This window comes from Helicoverpa zea, chromosome 11 (assembly GCF_022581195.2).
Source record: "Helicoverpa zea isolate HzStark_Cry1AcR chromosome 11, ilHelZeax1.1, whole genome shotgun sequence".
Taxonomy (NCBI): Eukaryota; Metazoa; Arthropoda; class Insecta; order Lepidoptera; family Noctuidae; genus Helicoverpa; species Helicoverpa zea.
Window position 1 is genome coordinate 3,208,393 of NC_061462.1, and position 19,774 is coordinate 3,228,166.

Sequence of the window (19,774 nt, forward strand, 5' to 3'; positions counted from 1 at the left end):
GCCGCTTTGTAACCGCTTTGTGCCTTCTGTGGCTTGAAAAAAAAACACAGGATTTGTGGAACACCGTTGCCCCTTTGAAGCAGTATAAGCAAGGTGTCAAAGTATGTGAAGTGCATGATACTGATCCCGGTTACGAACTTCAAAACCTTAACCATTTTTTGGCGAGCTTATTGCCAATAACAACGAAAAAAATCTTGAATAAAAGTGACTGAGTGAAATTTTTTTATTGCTTAAATATTTTTATTTAAATTCAGATTTCATGTATTTTATTTTAAATATGGGATTTAGTGCTTAGTATTTTGCAGTTTGCAGACAGGTACAGTTAACCTGTCAAGTAGAAAATAATATGAATTGAAAAGTTATAAAATACATTGAATTTAGCAACTTTTTTCAGCAGCTTACAAAAATACATATAGACCATATCTTTCCTCTACACTAAATTTTTTAGCGACAGTTACAAAAGCAACATTTTGAAACAATGAAAAGTAGAACATCCACACAATATTTCAATCAATTGTTCTTTCATTGTTATATTTCAATGGTCGGATCATTATTACTAATACTTATGATGTCTCACACTGTAATTCAATAAGGTGATGAAGATAGTGTATGAGCATTGTATTCAGTGGTTTAGTGACCTGGAACTAAGATTTCAATTTAGTCTGCTCATGAAATATTTTAGTGTCGTGGGAGTGAAATATTGTAGTAATTAACCTCTTCTTAGTATTTACACATTGTATTCTGAAACTACGTAGATGTACAAAAAAGAGTTCTAGCTCTAAGTAATATGAACTTTTATCAAAATGTGAAAGCATCATAAGGAAAATACCAGCCTAGAAAAAAAAAAGCCTAGAAAAAAAGTACAACAGTTTAAATGACAATATAAAACGTTCTAATTAGAAATTAACGATTTCTTACACCAAGGTGGGCGGTGTACTTGAAATTAGAGCCGCACTTTCCTTTTTGTGAATTCGATACCAAGTTGTCACTTTATACCCATTACTGTTTTTATTACAACTGATGAGAAGAGTCAAGAAGCTTGATATATACCGCCTTGAAGATGAGGAGATAATGTCTGTTACCTTTAATGATAATACTAATCATAATTGAGGTGAAATAAATGAGTCAATTTGTACATAGAAATACTCTGTGCTTACAAAAATCTACAGGTTAGTTACTGGATAAAAAGTAGATAATGCGAGTTTTGTAAGGCCGTAAGCTAAAAACCTCGCAGATAGGAAACTTTCAGTTGGCAGATAATTTGTTCACCCATCTGAAGAATTTTTTACAAGAGTAAGGAATGTTTCATTTCTTGTTTTGGGCTATTATCAAAATCCAACAGCGAATAGTGATTCCACGAAACACCAATGCAGGAAAACATTGCAAGGAAACTTAAACTTGAAAATAAAAAATAAACAACTATGAAATTGGTAATCTGAAAGCGTGATGATCAATGCTCATGCCTTTTCTTTATAGGAAAACCCAACTGTTGTATTGTAAATAGACCGAATTTTATTTTAGTTATAGCTATAGCAGCCCGCGCTCTTGCTTGCTTTCTGAGCGAACCACTTCGCGCACCCGGGTAAAAAGCCTAACCTACCAATAATATACAATAAATAGGTAACGTATGAACCTACTTAACTATAAAATATTTTTTGAAATCAGTTGATTTAAAAGTAGTTTCTTCCGTTTTATAATACAAGTTTTTACGGATAAAACTATGATATTTTCTTAATAGTTATTCTTTGTATTAACGCAAAGTAAATAACTATAAGTAACAAGACCGCCTGACTATTCTATTCTACTTATTTAATCAAAGTATATAAACTAGCATTCATTCTCAATTTAAACTTAAAAAAGTCTTGTTCTAAACTCCTATTATCATTTTCTCAACCTTGTTTGTCGTCTACACTACTCTTAAATAGAAAGAAAACCGTAGGAAACTGCTCTAAGCCAAGTTTTGCATAAACTATTGTCCTTAATTACCGTAGTTTGTAAAGTTTTAAATATCAATGAGGTTTTCTTATGTACTTTGTAGAACGGATTTTGTATCTGCATTACAGCTTAAATAAAATGTGTTTGTCGTAAGTATATTCGAAAAGTATAGGACATTAGGTATAGTTAAAACGAAAAAAAAATTGTAGTAGTTATCAATTAGGAACCCAAATTGTACCACTTTTTGTAATAAAAAAAAAATATTATAACAAAAAAAAAAAAATTTTACTACTAAATGAACACAACAAACATTTATTTTTAGATCCTTTCCAAAAGAAAATGTTTATATTATTCGCCCAAATCTTTCTCGTATCTTTATTATGAACAACACCCACGGTTCTATTTATAATTTACCAAAAATTCCACCACCCAAAATTGGCATCAATTTTTCAGTAAAAGCTTATTCAATTACATTTCTGAGACGTAACATGTAACAAATAACGACACAAACAATCGAACAACAAGTTCAAACGTTTCCTCAACTTAATAAACGTAATTGCACCTTCAGTTATGGTGGATTTCTAAAACTGATCCGCTGTTTTGCGATTACAGATTGAATTGTGACATTATCATCTGTCTACGCTTTTCCCAACTATGTTGGATTCGGCTTCCAGTTTATCTGGATGCAGCTGAGCACCAGTGTTTCATAAGAAGTGACTGCCTATCTGACCCCCTCAACCCGGGCAACCCTGGGTAAGACTGGTTGTCAGACTCACTGGCTCCTGACTACCCGCAACGACTGCCAAAGATGTTCAAATGACAGCCGGGACCTACAGTTTATAATGCCCTCATAAACACGGTCATTTATGTCGAAGATATACCTACTTAGAAAATTTGTATAGGTATTTAGATGGTGGGGTGTCGTGTTCAGAGATAAGTAAATAAACCGAATACTAATTAATACACTTTTATTTTCTGACTCCAATTAGGTTACATACGATTTGGTACAGTCACAATATTTAGTAGCGTGCGTTGGTAGTGCGATATACGGGACAACTGGGGAGGCGAACACAATGCAAGTACAGTATGAACAATATTGATGCGTCAACAATTAGTGTAGGTCCCACTACAGGTACACACATCTTTACGCACTAGGTCTATTAAATGAGCTCAATAGATATTATGTCTTCCCATCTCTACACAGAACATGGATAGATAGCTTATAGAAATTCGTGGTTAAACCGCTCAATTCAATCTGTCATTATTCATTATGAATGATTGATTTTTGTGAAATCTATAAAATTGGTGTTGCGTTCAGTGAAATGATTTAATGTAAAAAAGCTAGACTGAAATTATTGCGGACATATCGTGTCTTGGTTTAGTGGTTATTGATAAATGGCGGTTTGTGCAGACATTTATATTGTATACAATATTTGTGTAATATGTTACGTAACTAAAAGCTGTAAATATAAATTTCTAAGATTGTATTGTGATATATTTACAAACACTGAGTACTGAATTGTAAATGTGTAATATGTTTTTTTCTTATGCATAAGTCGTTTGAACTCCTACAATATCTTAAGGAGCAATAAAATTACGGCTACACATAATTATCTTAAATATAATTGTATGAACTTATATAGCTACTTATAATGTCTCAGAGCCAAAAGCAATATTTAAACTATCGCTTTGTAGCATCCTTTTTATTACAAGCTTTTATTTAACTTGCAATGTATGTATGTATGTATGTATGTATGTATGTAACTATGTGTGTTCGGGTGGAATTTTACAACTCAATTTTAAGGCACTTGCCCTCAACCGATTGAGCTGCAATTTTGCATACATGTTTAGTTTGGATGACAATGCATGTTAAGCTATGTGACGTCATCCTAAATCCAACATGGCTAAATATACAAGATGGCGGACTAGTTATTTTTAAAGTACCTATACAATATGGGTATCAAATGAAAGGGATTGACTAGTAGAACACATTGCACTTTACGAAATAAAAATCCAAGATGGCCGCCGCTACAAAATGGTGAATAACCTATTTTTTTCAATCCCATCCATATAGGTATCCAATGACAGGCAAGTAAAATAAAGTGCACTTTACCAAATCAAAACTAAAAAGTATAAAATAAATTGAGGTAAAAAAATCTTTAAAAACAAGCTTTTATTTAAATGCGCTAAAAATAAAAAAAATAAGCTTTTACTGTAACTTTACTGATTTATGTTTTAAAAGCTTGTTGCGATTTTACTAAGAAAGTAAATACGAGTACTTAAATGTCGCGACAAGCTTTTAAAACATAAATCAGTAAAGTTACAGTAAAAGCTTATTTTTTTTATTTTTAGCGCATTTAAATAAAAGCTTGTTTTTAAATTTTTTTTATTTTTAGCGCATTTAAATAAAAGCTTGTTTTTAAAGATTTTTTTACCTCAATTTTTTCTTACACCATTTTATGCTAATCAAACATTAAAGTCAAATTATTTTTTTTTTTTTAATCAAAATAGGTCTACAACAACTCTTTCGAAACGTCTAAGCTAGTTGCAAGGTTCCAAAGAGTGGGTATCATGGAAGAGAACCGGCAAGAAACTCCATAGATACACTTTTCAAAAAAAAAAAAAACAATACTTCAAAATTCTTATCCAGACCAAAGTTTAACGTAAATTCTCAATGCATTTTATACAATATTTACATTTACTGGAAGATGTTCCGTACTCTACTGCGAGCACTAACGGGAATGCAATGTGAGTAACCTCTTTACGTCTTTAGCAAATCTGTATTGAGCGCCGCGCCTACTTGCATGTTAATCAGAGGTGGGATTTCATTTGTTTTTTTGTTTGTTTGTTAATTGAATTATGAGTTGTTTATGTATCGTTTTATGTGAACGATTTTATGTAATTTTGACCACTTCACTGTCCACGATGCAGACTCAATAGGTAAACAATTGGTGTACATCACATAAATATGAATCCATGGGACAGGGAATTATTAAGTCAAAAATTGCATAAATTCGTCAGCGATCAAAAGTGTTTGAAGGTCAATTATACCAACAGTGTTTTTTTTATGAACTTAAAAACAGCCTATCAAATGATGTTTATTATAGTGATGGAGACTTTTTAAGCAAATGTTTTAATCCAGTTCATAGATAGGTACTTTACAACATATAAGTAGGGAACGTTAAAGAAACAAATAGTAGGCCCAAACTTCTACCAGAGTTAGATTACTCGTTTAGCGACACTTCCTACAAAATCAAAACAAAAAATAGGACACTACTTGCCCAACTATAGTCTAGACATTGACAGGTCATTAACCTCAACACCTGACGGCTATTGACCTTTTTACAAGCTTTTTTATACAACTGAAGTGAAGTAGTAAACAGTACTGATCTACCAACACTTTCTTAGAACAAAAAACTGCATCAATCGTAATGCCGCTTCACTATTCCTATTTTAGATTCATTGACTAAAACATTCGATTTAAAGCTTTATCTTATTGACTATAAGCATGAATTTTCTCTGATGACAATTATGAGTATTTTTTCTGTTTCAGTTATACAAAGACAGAAGCGTTTTTCTAAGAATTACATAGGTTTATTTATTGACATGGCCATTATAAAAAAATACACCTAAATAGTATGCTCTATATCTGGAAGCCATTAAGCTCATTCGTCGTTTTATACATCACATTTAGAAGAATATTAAACTGTTTTAGTATCGAAAAGCTCCTAAGAAATGACTGAACAGTCTTAGAACTGCATAGCAGAAAAATAAGCTCAGCTTTTCCTTTAAGCCCAGTTCTTATAAACACGAAACATGTAATTTTATGTAATAAACGTTCAAAACTACATACGTAAATGAACCTCCATTTATGCACTAACCATTATCAAGAAAGAGTATCATGTAATAGGGCACTAACTCCAAGATATTTACCAAATACAGAACTCATTCAACAAACCTCTTTCTACAACACCAAGCCATAAACAACATTAGTTATTCTAAAACAAAAAAGGTTCGATTCAAATAAATTTGAATTTATTACAGTACCAATGATAACGCGAGGTGTCGTGCGTGAGATGTTACAATGAATAATGCAATCAATTAATTAGTATGGTTAATTAATCCCGGGTATTATACGCTGATCTGTATATTGTGATGGACAAGGGACCGAGTTTTAATTGTTATCAAAATATTATGTTATTGCCGTGGTTTCACGAGCGGCCTTAATAATGGTAAGTGCATCTGGAATGAAACAATTTTTTTTTTTTAACGACGTCAAAAATCATCAAATGACCCCTCCATCTGTGGGTTAGCAGCGGTGAGGGAGTGCCAGACTCTTACTGACTAAAAACCGTCGTGTTCCGTCATAGGCCTTTTATGTACCTACCAGGGTCGCGGTATCTCTTTCGAACAACCCGCAGCCCCGGCAGGCCTTGGCCCTACTGGGCCCCGCTGGGATGAAACTAGATTCCATCAGTGGTTTACGACTTATAGGAGCAACTCCGCTCACCGGGATAAGAAGTAGCCACTAGCCTTCCTCCATGACTGGGATCTCTAAAAAGGAAAAAGAGTATTTCGGTCCAGTAGCTTCTGTAATGGCGCGTTCAAAAAAACAAACTTCAGTTTTATAATATAAGTATCTATTGAAATAATCTTGCTTGTTTCAGCCATTTTACTATAATTAGGAATTAGTTAAAAATAAATAAACAAACAGTCATACTCTTGTCACATATTTATAAGTTAAGTTTTATTCTATGAAAGATAGACTTAAAGTGCTGTTGCTACTTAGAAGTCAGAACTAGAGACTAAACTTCATAAATATAAGTAGGTTTAGAAACCAGACCAGCAATGACATTTTGACAGTCATCTATCTTTCGTTTGTCATCTACTAAATGACGGTGACGAAAAAGGATTTAAAAGCTGACTAGGTCTTAGAAAGCAAAAAGCTTTATAATGTGTCTGAAACCACGCAGAATACAATTTGATCCGCAATATGAACCATGTTGAGTCACTGAGTCACTGGTTCAATTTCTGATACGAAAGCATCCTCTTACTCAGATATACTATACATAGATAGAAAGTATACTATACATAGATAAGTGTCATATAATATATGTGAACATGAAACATTTTATAGTTCAAGGAAAAACTTTGTACCAGGGTTGAAAACGTACATACATAGGATCTAAGATAAGTAAAGAAAATTTTCTAATCGGATTGACTTTTATGAGAAAGTATTTGAGTCAAATTGGCCCTTAGAATACATAGCCTAAGCTTATCTGTTTAAAGTAATTAAGATAACGATATATGATATAACCTGTCAACATAATAACCCTTTTAGAAGATAAAGCTTTTTAATGGACTTGTCAGTCAATGAGGAAAAATCTTATAAATAATATTTCTCTAAATACGTCTATTAGTGAATACAAAAGATACAAACAACAATATAAAATTTCACTTTCTAATCATAACATTCAAAACAGTGTCTCATTCGATTCGCTCTAATTCTTACTCGATAACTCTCAATGAATCGATTGAAAATCAGTCCGAGCTTAAAAAAAACGTAGATTAAAAATATAAATTAGAGGTCGACTAACGCAGATGCAAATCGATAATGCAAATCGAATAGACTCGACTCAATTGCATCGAAAATCGAGTTACGTATAGCTTTTATAGAATATTGTTAGTATCTGATGGTTCGCATATTTATTAGATAGTTTATTTTGTGTCGGCATAACTCTATTATTCCGATAGCCGTTAATTAAAAAAGCAATTTGGTGTCTATGGTTACATCGGTGCTCTATTGATTTTGACGAGCTTGTTGTTTTAATTGATAGTGGGAGTTCTTTATGATAACCTTAAAATTAAAATGATGTATAATTTATGATAATTTTAAAACAAACATGACCGTCATAATTTTGTAGCCATAATAATATCTTACATCAATTTATGTAAGACATAATAAATACGCAAACCATATAATTCAAGTCTCAAGTAGGATGGTAATTACAGTGTTAAAGTTTCGAATGCAAAAAATCGTAGGTATCGATATAATTTACTCGTCAAACGTTCGGCGCGTCTCTAAAAGAAATTCGAGTAATTAAGGCAGTGGTTTTTGAGGTCACCCAGATAAATGAGGTCGAAAAAACTTAATAAAGAGAAGACAATAATAGATAGTTATAGAACTCACACCTTCACAAACCGAATCTTTTATTAACGAACCTTTTTTACGAAGTTATTTAATTACCTTTTTGTTCTATGAGTTTTCAGATTTCTAATTAGTGAAAAGAAAGTTGATGAGCTTTAAATATGGTCGCTCAATATGGCTTGGTTTAGGCAAACATATCTTTAAAAGTGGGAGGCCAATTGGCCATTTGTCGTATAAGGCATGTTGTTTAAACTTTTTTGGCCTTACTACAAAAACTTAAACGTCTGTTTTACACTTGTCTAAAAAAATTGTGGCTGCAAAATGAACCATATGTCAACGTCATAATCCGACATTTTTTCAGACAAGCCTTAAACTGACGTTTAAAAGTTTTTGTGGTAAGACGGTTTGTCTTTATGAAGGTTCCTAATAAGAGCAAAGAATAGAATCTCTCTAATTTGTTAACCTCAATTTCTATGATAACGTAGGCGATGCGTAGGCTAATTACCTTTGCCTGTGATGTTAGACTTATCCTCATTTAACTTATGTTCATAAGTATAATCATAGCAAATACAACAAATAAAAAAGACATCAAATAACATCTGTAATTAACAGACTGATATTTCAAAGCGCGTTCAAAGAAAAAACTTTTCCACTATATAATATACTTTTTAGTACAGAATGAAAGTGAATCGAACAAGCAACTATGTATATAAAACAATTACTTGAATACCTATTACAAAATAACACATTGCAATAGGAAATAAGATTATCGTCATTACACGTTCTGGCATATTAACGTGGACAGTAAAATAATGAGTAAATTCGTCACGCTATGCAATGCGCACAAGTTGTAAGTGAAGGAAGTGTTCAAGCATTATATGATAGATATATATCTTATTAAATGTTATATAAAAACTATGTTTCTATTTTTGTTAAATATTCTTTATCATTTATATTTTTTATCGAATATAAAAAAGACGTCAAGACAACAAGTCAACAAGAATTGCCAGATAGTTTTAATAAATTCCAATGGCGTAAATTAGCGTCTTTCGGTCTTAGGCCTCGGCCTCGAATTTTGCGGGGCGGCAGCGACGGCAGCGCGGGCGGTCGCCGTTTGACTGGAGCGCACCGCTCGTTGCCCGCTCCCGCGCCGCTGTATTCGAGGGCCGGTCCATTTTTATTATACGCGTAAGATCCTGCCGCTCCCGCGCCGCCGCCGCTGCCGCCCCGCTGCCCGCAAAATTCGAGGCCGAGGCCTAAGAAACTATAAGTCCTGAAGTAAGGCCTCGGCCTCGAATTTTGCGGGCAGCGGGGCGGCAGCGGCGGCGGCGCGGGTGGTCACCGAGTGCACCGCTCGTTGCCCGCTCCCGCGCCGCCGCCGCTGCCGCCCCGCTGCCTGCAAAATTCGAGATCGAGGCCTTAAGGCGCGCGAGATTACTGTAACATGTATATTTTTACACAAACATAAGACCATATTTTATTCCGTTACGGGCCTAGTGCCCGTAACGGAATAAAATATGGTCTCGAATGCGTATTCACACGGGATGCGGGCGAAAATGCGGGAAAACTGCTAGCAGGTATTCAGTAAAGAAAAAAGTATTTTTTCTACTAATCCTATGCGACATCGTCATTTAAAAAATACGGCTGATGCAGTTAATCCACTAAACGCACAATTAATTAATTAATTAATTTTCCTTATCGAAAATTCCGCTAAACAAACATAAAACTGCATGAATACGATTTTTAAAACGAAAAATAATAAACCAGTGGAGTTGTTATGATAGAATATATTTTTATGAATGCTATATTTATGAGTCGTGATATTTACCTACTGAATTATAACATTACGAATAACGTATGACGTTATTCATACAACTTCAGTCATAATACATCAAGATTTAACTCTCTTTAAATAAATAGGAGGTCATTCCCTTCACATATCATTATTTGCTCAGCATAAACACAGTCTATTCTAAAACTCTTTTACAGAAACAAAATTAATGGCGTCCAAGGCCGATTTGTAGCCGCGGAGGCTGGTCTCATATAAGGAGATCAGCCAGCGGCGCAGGACATATTATAGTGCACGAGCATTTGCGCATACACAAGTGCACTCACTATTTCTTCACTCTTGTAGCCCGATGGGACGGCAATCCGACACGACCGGAGAGAGATCAGGCGCAGGGCCGACATTAACGTGCTCTCCGATGCACGGGTGTATCAATCACCAATTTCCACTACACTATAGGGTTGGTTTGTGAAAATTTCTAAAACCCATAAAGTGATTTCGGCCCGAACCCGTTATCTCTTGCACAGCAGTCGCGCTTGCTACCACTAGACTACCGAGGTAGTCGAACAAAATTACTCGCACATTGATTGCGTACAATTATCTCATACTAGCAATTTACTCACAACACAAAAAACAGCATACAAATACCTATTATCATAACAAACATAACTGAGATGGTTTTCCGACATATTTCTTGAAGAACATAATTATCTTAGTACGTATAGATTCAGCTGACCGAAACGGCGCCAGCACTTTTAACTGGCTGAGGAATTTATATCCACAGTAAATTATGTACTCAAGAGTAAAGTATACAAACACGCAAGTTAAGTAATATTAGTAAATAAACTAGATAATATAATAAAGAAGATTTTTTGGTTTGTACCTACCCTAATAGCTCCGAAACCACTGAACTGATTTGAAAAATTCTGTCACTGTTGGAAAGCTACACTTTTTCCTAGTAATATAGGCTAGAATAATCTCTTGAAGTATCGATTCTATAGCATTACATCAAACACAAATATTTTATATCTTGTCATAAAGTATGTGCAGCAGCCAATACCCAATTTTTCCTTTCAATTGTAATTTTGAAAAAGTAATTAAAAACTCACTAACTGACCACAATAGTTACAACCACTTACCTTATGAGGTAATGTCCAGGTATATGCCGTAACAGCTAAACAGTACTTAGGCCTCGGCCTCGAATTTTGCGGGCAGCGGGGCGGCAGCGGCGGCGGCGCGGGAGCGGCAGGATCTTACGCGTATAATCAAATGGACCGGCCCTCGAATACAGCGGCGCGGGAGCGGGCAACGAGCGGTGCACTCGGTGACCGCCCGCGCCGCCGCCGCCGCCGCTGCCGCCCCGCCTGCCCGCAAAATTCGAGGCCGAGGCCTTGCACAGCTTCGATCGGTTGTATAATTATCTTCCGCCTAGGCCTACACCTAGCCTTTCTCTATGTCTAAATACTTTTAGATTTGAGTGATGATAACAATGCATATTGAAGATATAAGTGGTAACTTTTTTTTCATGTTTTAGGGTATCAATTTTTTTTTTGTGTTGGAGAAGTTCAGTCTGCGTTCAATCCAGTTCAATCTTAGTTGTTTCTCAGAGTTATTTCCAATGATTTTTGGGTTTTTAGTTTCAGCCAGACAATTAACATGCAACTCCATTATCAACGTCTTAGTAAGAGTGAAAAACTTTAGATTACCCTTGCGACATTTTTTCCTAGTAATGCAATTATCTATATAAAAACAAAAAGGCATTTTTGAGGTACATTGGGTCATGTTGGTTGTCAATGAGGGTTCAATATTAACACCATTCTGACCAAATAAAACAACAAACACTACACAATTCTGCATCAATGAACTAAAATGGACCTACTTAGGTTTCAAGTTGTTTTTGTCAAGTCAAGGAACGATTATTTTATTTATCACTAAGCAGAGTAAAATAAACCTTAAATCGTGAGGCAATAGAGTTGAATTTAGCCTATTCAAAAGCTATAAGTACAACAAAAGCATTGTAGTCCGATCAGATTAATTGGAATTAGAGGATTAGCGAACAACAAATCATTTGAAAAGAATAAGGCAAACGAGAAATGTATTGTTGAAGGTCTATTGTTCTAAGATTAGAATTAAGTATCTACTAATCCTTATACCTAGGAGAAACTTGATCACTTTTGATCCAAGCAGTTTTTTTGTAACTGTAAGGTTAAGCTGCTTCAGCCGCGGTAGGACATAAGATGGGTGGCCAAAGCTTCAAATAGATTGTAACCATAATAAATTCAATGTCACAAAGTAGTTGTAGGTTTCTTTTTTTGACGACGTCAAAAATCATCAAATGATCCCTCCCGCTGTGGGTTAGCAGCGATAAGGGAGTGTCAAGCTCTTACTGACTAAAAACCGTCGTGTTCCGTCATAGGCCTTTATTATGTACCAGGGCCGCGGAAACTCTTTTGAACAACCCGCAGCAGTTGTAGGTACCTACGGTTTTGTTTGAAAATCAGTTTTGTGGAATTTTAAGAATCCAAAATATTTTCTTCCGGGTATACGGATACGGACAATATAAACTACTTTATAATTCCTGGAATGAACCTTACTGAAGTTGTGAAATGGCTAGGCAATGGCATAATAAAAATAACCACTTCTTTTTCCAATGCACTAAAAAGCTATTAGCAATCTTAAGCACTAGTCAATGAGAGAAATTCTCTTACACTAATGTCACAGAGTTCAATGACCTCGCTCAATGAGGCTTACCGACGATAAAAATACAGTAAGTACTGCTGAACGTACCAGTTTGCGGATTACTTATCGTAAATTAGCATATTCATTAGATGTATTCAACTGGGTTCAACGAAATTAATGTTTACTTGTAAAAAAAAACATCAATCCTCTCTTTTGGGAAGGCGGTTGAAAACCAAAAATTTGAGATGACAATTGATTGTTTTGGGAGGAACGTAAAATTGTGTCAAGGCTGTCATTTGCACGTCTTTACAGCCAGAAGGGTAAGGGTAGTCAGAAGCCAGAAAGTGTGACAACTAGTCTTACCAAGGAGCATCTTATACCTAACCTGGGAAACTGTAAAGCAGTACCAACTCAACGTCATTCGGTTAGACTGGGAGTATAATTCAGTATGGCATGATTTGAAAAAGGCTGGACAGATAGTGCTTTTCGTTTTTTGCTAAAAAAATGATTTATTCGTTTGTTTTAATAATAAATCTTTCAATTGTTTCAGGTAAACTTCTTACAAGCTGTTAAAACATTCTGAAAACTGCAGAATAATTCTGAAATAGCTATGAACGGTTTCTTATGTGATCTCACCAGTCATCCTGTTTATTTCATAAATGAAATAGGTAAGTAGGTTATTTTATTCAACCGATATTAAAAATATTATATTTTTAATTTCTCATAACATCATATTTACCTATATCCTATGGAGATAGTTTGATTTATAATTCCGTAAACTAAACTAATATTGCCGGTAATTATTTTTCAAACATAATATAAATGCTATGCCTAAAGCTATCTGTATACATTAGATATTCAAAATAAATATTTCTTCATTAAAATTAAATAAATTACACCTCTCTTGTTGGTTGATTTATTTATAAACTTAGGAAAAGGGAACCTTTTTTTGAAGTGCAATTCACATCAACTTCATAAAACAGCCAGTCTTTTGCACGGAAACTATTTTGAAAACGATAAAAAATCTCACACAAGCAGCTATGATAAGCATCCATAGCGTGTTACAACAAAACAACTTATACACAATTATGTAAACAAAACAAAAACAAAAAACAAACGACAACAATAAAATCGCTAACATCAAGTTTTTATCAAACAAGTTTGACAATACACGCGATGCTCTGAAACCGAAAGCAATTACTGATGCATTTTCAACCTTATTGACTTGGTAATAAGGCACCCACGTTCCAAGAACATGATATAACATTAAGTAATTGTATAGAGAACGGATTAATTGGTGATCCTTGATTGGATCTGTTGATTAATCTCGTTTTAATTATGTTGTAATTGTTCATAGATGCTGTTTTCACTGTATTTAATGCTTTCCTGGAAAACTATTGTTTGTGATTACGTTGAGATAATGGTAATGATGAATAGTACCTTTGTAATTCGTGGAATAATTCATGGCTCAGTAGCAGACACATGGAACAGTTGATCTAAGGTTACTGAAAAGTCTCATTTAGTAATTGGTCCCGACCGTCAATTGTTATCTTTGTCAGATGTTACTGGTATTCAATCAGAAGACAGAAACTCATCATTTATTCAAATAAAGGTAAAAAATCAGCACTTTTCAAAAGTCAAGTGCACATAAGTCAGTCTTCAAAACGCCGTTTTCCCTAAATATGTTCCGCTGTTTTTGCTGGGAAGAAGAATTGATGCAACAAAATACCCAGCTATAAGGTTATGGCACATTATAGCGGCACCGCAACAGCATGGCTCCACACCAGCATTTAAGGTGTCATTCAATTTAGAGCATTAAATCGTGTATATTATAAGATATTTCGTAATGTCAATATAAAAAAGCCAACGGCGAGCAGTCAGCGTGCTTGCCGCTTCCACACAACTCGACTCGCCGCCCGCGTGCTGCAAGCGAGCGGTCCTCATGCGTACAGAGCGCCGACGGCGTGCTAATTGCGCGCCGACTCCGAGCCGGCAGCGAAACAACGTCATTGCGTCGTGTTCAATCATAACATCAATCATAATCGTCTTAAAATAATATTGAGTTTGCGGTGACAGCAAGCTTACACCTCGCGGCCGGCGCGCGGCCGGCGCGCCAACGGAGCGCCAACGGCGCGCCGACGGCGAGCGCACAGCGCGTGGTTAGCGCGCTGACAGCTAGCCGTAGTCTTAATTCGAGGCGACGCCGTGCTGCTGCCGTGCTGTTGCCGTGCTGCTACAATGTGCCACAAGCTATATACGTCCGGCAGTCTTTCGTACCAAGGGATTCTAAAATACTTGCTAGTAGGTTTTCAACTGCATGTTAGAAGTCGATGATGACGTAGATAGTAGCCTGAACTGTTACATAACTGTCGGGGATTCCTATCTTAAAAGAAACTCGATGAGAAGTCACGTAAAACAAAACGTGGAAGGTTAAAATGTCATGAATTCGTTATAGTCTATTCGAATTGACTGATTCTGTTTATTTCTCAGTAAGAACAAAAACCTGTAGCTAAATGTTATATAAAATTATTGTTCCGGCGAGTGACTTGCTTCAATAGTATCGGTACTTGAAGTTATGATTCAAGTCAGGCTATACAGTCGAGCATTTTTATAACATCCTGAACAGTTTACGGTTCTATGTTTAAGGATAGAGAAAATAAGTCAGCGAGATGCCTAGGTATTCCAATCCTATACACTAACGGCCAGTTTCTTCATCAAAAGCAAAAGTCAAAGTAATGTCTAAAGTAAAAGCAACGGTCAAATTCGTTTTTTCAAGGCTAAAGTGACAGTAAAACTGATAGAAAAAACGAATTTGACCGTTACTTTTACTTTAGATATTACTTTGACTTTTACTTTGGCTTTAACTTTTGATGAAGAAACTGGCTGTAAGTAGGTAGTGCATATGTTAAAGTAAAAGTCTAATGTTTTTATTTCAAATAGGCCTTTGCAGGCTCTTATGAAACGTCACACTAATTGCACGGTTCCAAAAAGTTGGTCTCATGGAGAAGAGCCGGCAAAAAACTCCATGAACACTCTTTTTAAGATGGTATATCTCTTTTCAACAAGGTTTATGGTATCTCTTTTTCACAAGTTTTAAAAAACTATTTGCTCACGTTTGTAAAACCTGAACTAACAGTGACAAAGTAAAGCCACTAATACATTGTGACGAAACGAACATAATGTACCATTAACTCGTTTATGTTTGTTCTAAATAATTTTACGACTCTGGCACTAAATAAACCTAGAAACATAGGGATGATACTCTTTTAAAGTTTAGGAGATAATAACTGCTGATTTGAATGATTTTAAGACATCTGTAGGGTTATTAATCAGACAGGTCTAAATCTAGAATGTGGATGGATTTGATTTGATGATGGTAAGCCCTGTAAAGATAGTATGTGTTTTTAATAAATAAATAAAGGGAAAGACCGAGAAAACAACAGATAGACTGTGGTTTATGATATGGCTGGGTAATAATTAAACTCGTAGGATGACTTCAAAAGGAGGATGAGGATGACTGCTGTCAGAAATAGTCCTAATAGCTCTAGAATAATAAGATTAACTAAGGTACACTATATTATACTATAATTTTCCAACAGCAAAAAATATAACTTGTCTGCTCCCATATTTTAATAGAATTTCGCATAACACTTCAAAGTCAGTAGAGATACAGACGTTTTACCGTGAAAGCGTTACAGACACTTTAATCAGGAATATTTGCCGCCATTTAAATTCACATACAAATCTAGTCCATAATCCAGTTAGGCCAACAGGTAGCCCTGTCTAGGCCAGAGCTAGTAAATTACTAGAACGCCTAAACAAGTTTTACTCGCTTACAAACCGCTTTGGACATCCAATGTTTAAGCCCTCACGTATTTAGGTTATGAACGTGATATTGCGGACAGGAAAAAGTACACAGTCTGGATTGAAGATATTTTTTTTTTGTAAAATTATTTTTTTAATGAATTTTTGCTCTGACCAAAACATAGTTGAAAAGTCTAGACATCTAATGATTTATTAAGGTTTCGAACTGACGAAAATGATGGGTAAATCAAACACACATACCGTAAGTTGCAGAAAGGTTCAATAAAATGAAACCTTCCTTAAATTTATTGCTAACACATGTTGTTTTGTTGTCAAAGAAAGAGTCAGCAATATATTTAAAGAACATTTAACTATAACGGATCCTTCTGCAACTAACGGTATACCAACTCTAAAAAGCAATCAAAACACATTTCCATAGAACGGTATGTATCATATATCTTAAGTCTATTTCCTTAGAAAAAGGTGCACATACATACAACAGTTACGTTCGCGGATATACCAACATCAAAGGTGAGGCAACGTAATTTCAATCTCATGATCACTGGTCCATAGCACTCGCATCAGCCATTACGACATAACTGTCGCTTGTCGTATTACATATTTTATGAGTTTACTACATTTTGCTGCAATGCAGTGTAAAATAAATCTTGCTGTTTGAAGATGAAGATTGAAAACAAAGATAGAGGATTTAATTTAATGATATTTTTTGGAAAGTAAGTTAAGTCTTTAGCCCCGGCTAAAATTGTAGGCTTTTACGGATCAGAAGCCAGATTCTAATAACTAGTAAAACTAAAAAGGTATTGTTTTATTGAAAGCTATTTAATACTAGCTTTCGACAGCGGTTATATACGCATCTCTTGCAAACTTTCTACGATAAAAATATATTTTAATTAAAGAATAAATTCGATACCTAAACATGTTCTCAGCAACACCCAATCAGAAACAGATCCCAACAAAATTAGTATTTCGCAAGTAATAAAATGCGCTCCAGTTATTTTTGTTCAAAATATGCAAATTCTATCAAGTTGTCTGTGGAAACGATTGCCAATCCATAACATAAAAAATATGTTGTTGCGTGATATTTACAACGAACAATTTGTAAGTAACAATAAATTGTTAAAAGTTTTGCAACTATATTGTACGTTGCGCGTAGTGAATGAAAAAATATTGCTGAAGGTTTATTTCTGAATCAGCTGTTATTTTAAACGTTTTTAATCCTACAATTATTTTATTACTAGCTGGTGCCCGCGACTTCGTCTGCGCAGGTTTAGTATTTCGAACAATATGTTTACAAATTGTAGCCTATGTGTTATTCTGATGTATAAGCTATATTATTGTAAAGTTTCATTAAAATCCATTCAGTAGTTTTTGCGTGAAAGAGTAACAAACATCCATACATCCATACATACAAACTTTCGCGTTTATAATATTAGTAGGATTGACATTGTACAATCGATTGGCTAGCCATTTGATTCAACAGTTATTTCAACGACTTGGCTGCTGCATATACTTACATTATACATTATATTGCTGTCCCATCGGGCATATAATCCCATATGAGAGTGAAGGAATAGAGAGTGCACCTGTGTCTGCGCAAATGCTTGTGCACTCTTATGACCAGCGCAGCTGGCTGATCTCCTGACATGAGAATAAGCCGCAATGTCTAACAAGGGTCTGGAAGCCATTATTATACATAATAAACAAAATAAAGTCACAAATTATCTAAAACTCAAAAGGCTTAAAAAATAATTTCCTATCTACCTTTAGCTACAACGGTCACCTAGCCACGTACGTACCTCTTCAAACTAAGTCACACAACTTCATTACGCTAAGTTACATCAAGTTAGTGACTTACATTAGTGTAATGCCTACATGCATCGAGTACATTAACGATTATCGATTAACTTAATTAAGTTCGGTTAATTGACTTCGGTGTACCCGTGTTAGAACTATGCAAGCTTGCTTAGATAGCTTGGTAAATGATGTTACTAATTATGTTAGGGACCTGTAGAGGTTTATTTATTGAACCTTTTTTTCTACATTATGTAAGAACCTTATTTGTAGAGACAATAAAAATGGTAAAGTAAAACTTGCTAAGACATTCACACTAGAAGATTTGTCGCGCGGATTTTAAGGTTCCGTGCCCAAAGGGTAAAACGGGACCCTATTGTTTTCGCTCCTCTGTCCGTCCGTACGTCTGTCACCAGGCTGTATCTCATGAACCGTGATAGTTAGAGAGCTGAAATTTGTATAGATTATGTATATTTGTTGCCGCTGTAACAATAAATAAGTACTGAAAACAAGAATTAAATAAATATTATGGGCTCTCATACAACAAACAACAATTTTAAAAAGAGTAACCACGGAGTTTCTTGCCCGTTCTTCTCCATAGGAAGCTACTTTTGGAATGGGCAACTAGAATCAAACTTAGTTATAATTTTGACGTTCATAAGTGCTTGTAAAGGCCTACGTGAAATAAATGATTTGACTTTGACTTTGACAAACGTGAGTCTGACTCGCACTTGGCCGGTTTTTTTTTCCGGGGCAACGCTCAAACGCAAATGGATTAGATTAGATCTTGAAAGTACATGGGCTACTTTTTATCCAGTTGCGGGAAGTGGTTCTTATGGGACATAGATGAAACCGCTGGGGGCAGTCAGCTATTAATAAACTACTAACAAATCTATAGTGGCTTTGTTGCCATTGATATGTGGTTGACCGCACAATTAATTATCACTAACAGACTATGTTTAAATTAGAGTTAGAATTGTTTAGATCAATAGGTTTATTTACTTTGTAGGTACGGAACGCTGTAAGGCAGACAGACTAGAAAAAGGTATTGTGAAATATAATTGTTTTGCAAAAATATTATCTAACTATACCTAGGTACTCGTTTATAATAGGTGACTGTTATATTTTACTACAGGTTTCGAACTTAGATTTGTAATCAATGTACTTGAACTACTTTACGTTATGTTAAAAACGAAAACAAATAATAGTAAAAAAAAAGAGTTTTAATTACTAAGTTTTGCAATTGCATAAATCTAAAACATTTCGAGTAACAAAATCGATTAGAACCGATGGAACCGACTAACACTTAATCATATTCGTATGTCTCGTCAAATCCAACCGAATTAAAGATGCGTTATAATGATATCGATTATCTCATTAGCTGTAATTCACTCGGCATCGGAACGTTAATAAGCCATCACTTATAACGTGTACTGGAATTTAAATTAAGCGTGACGTTTAAATTTCTCAGACGTGATATGATATTTAATGTGGATGGTAAATAAAAGAGTTATTTGCGAGAAGTGATATTTTAAGTGCAACAGAAAAAAGTATAATATTGTGAGTTATTTTATGTATCACTAAAAAAAACTAATAATTCGATATGAATA

At 34.9% G+C, this 19,774-nt stretch overlaps 1 protein-coding gene across 2 annotated transcripts in view; it reads left to right on the forward strand.

Annotated features, from left to right (window-relative positions):
- LOC124634773 overlaps positions 1 to 19,774 on the forward strand; it is a 57,230-nt gene that overhangs the window by 12,154 nt on the left and 25,302 nt on the right. The window contains exon 1 of one of the 2 annotated variants that reach the window (XM_047170447.1): positions 13,144 to 13,216. The exons of the other annotated variant lie outside the window; for it this stretch is intronic. Coding sequence (XP_047026403.1) covers positions 13,159 to 13,216 — 58 coding nt within the window. The 5' untranslated portion in view covers positions 13,144 to 13,158. Of the gene's footprint in view, positions 1 to 13,143; positions 13,217 to 19,774 lie in introns of those variants that run through there. 2 annotated transcript variants of the gene reach the window in all.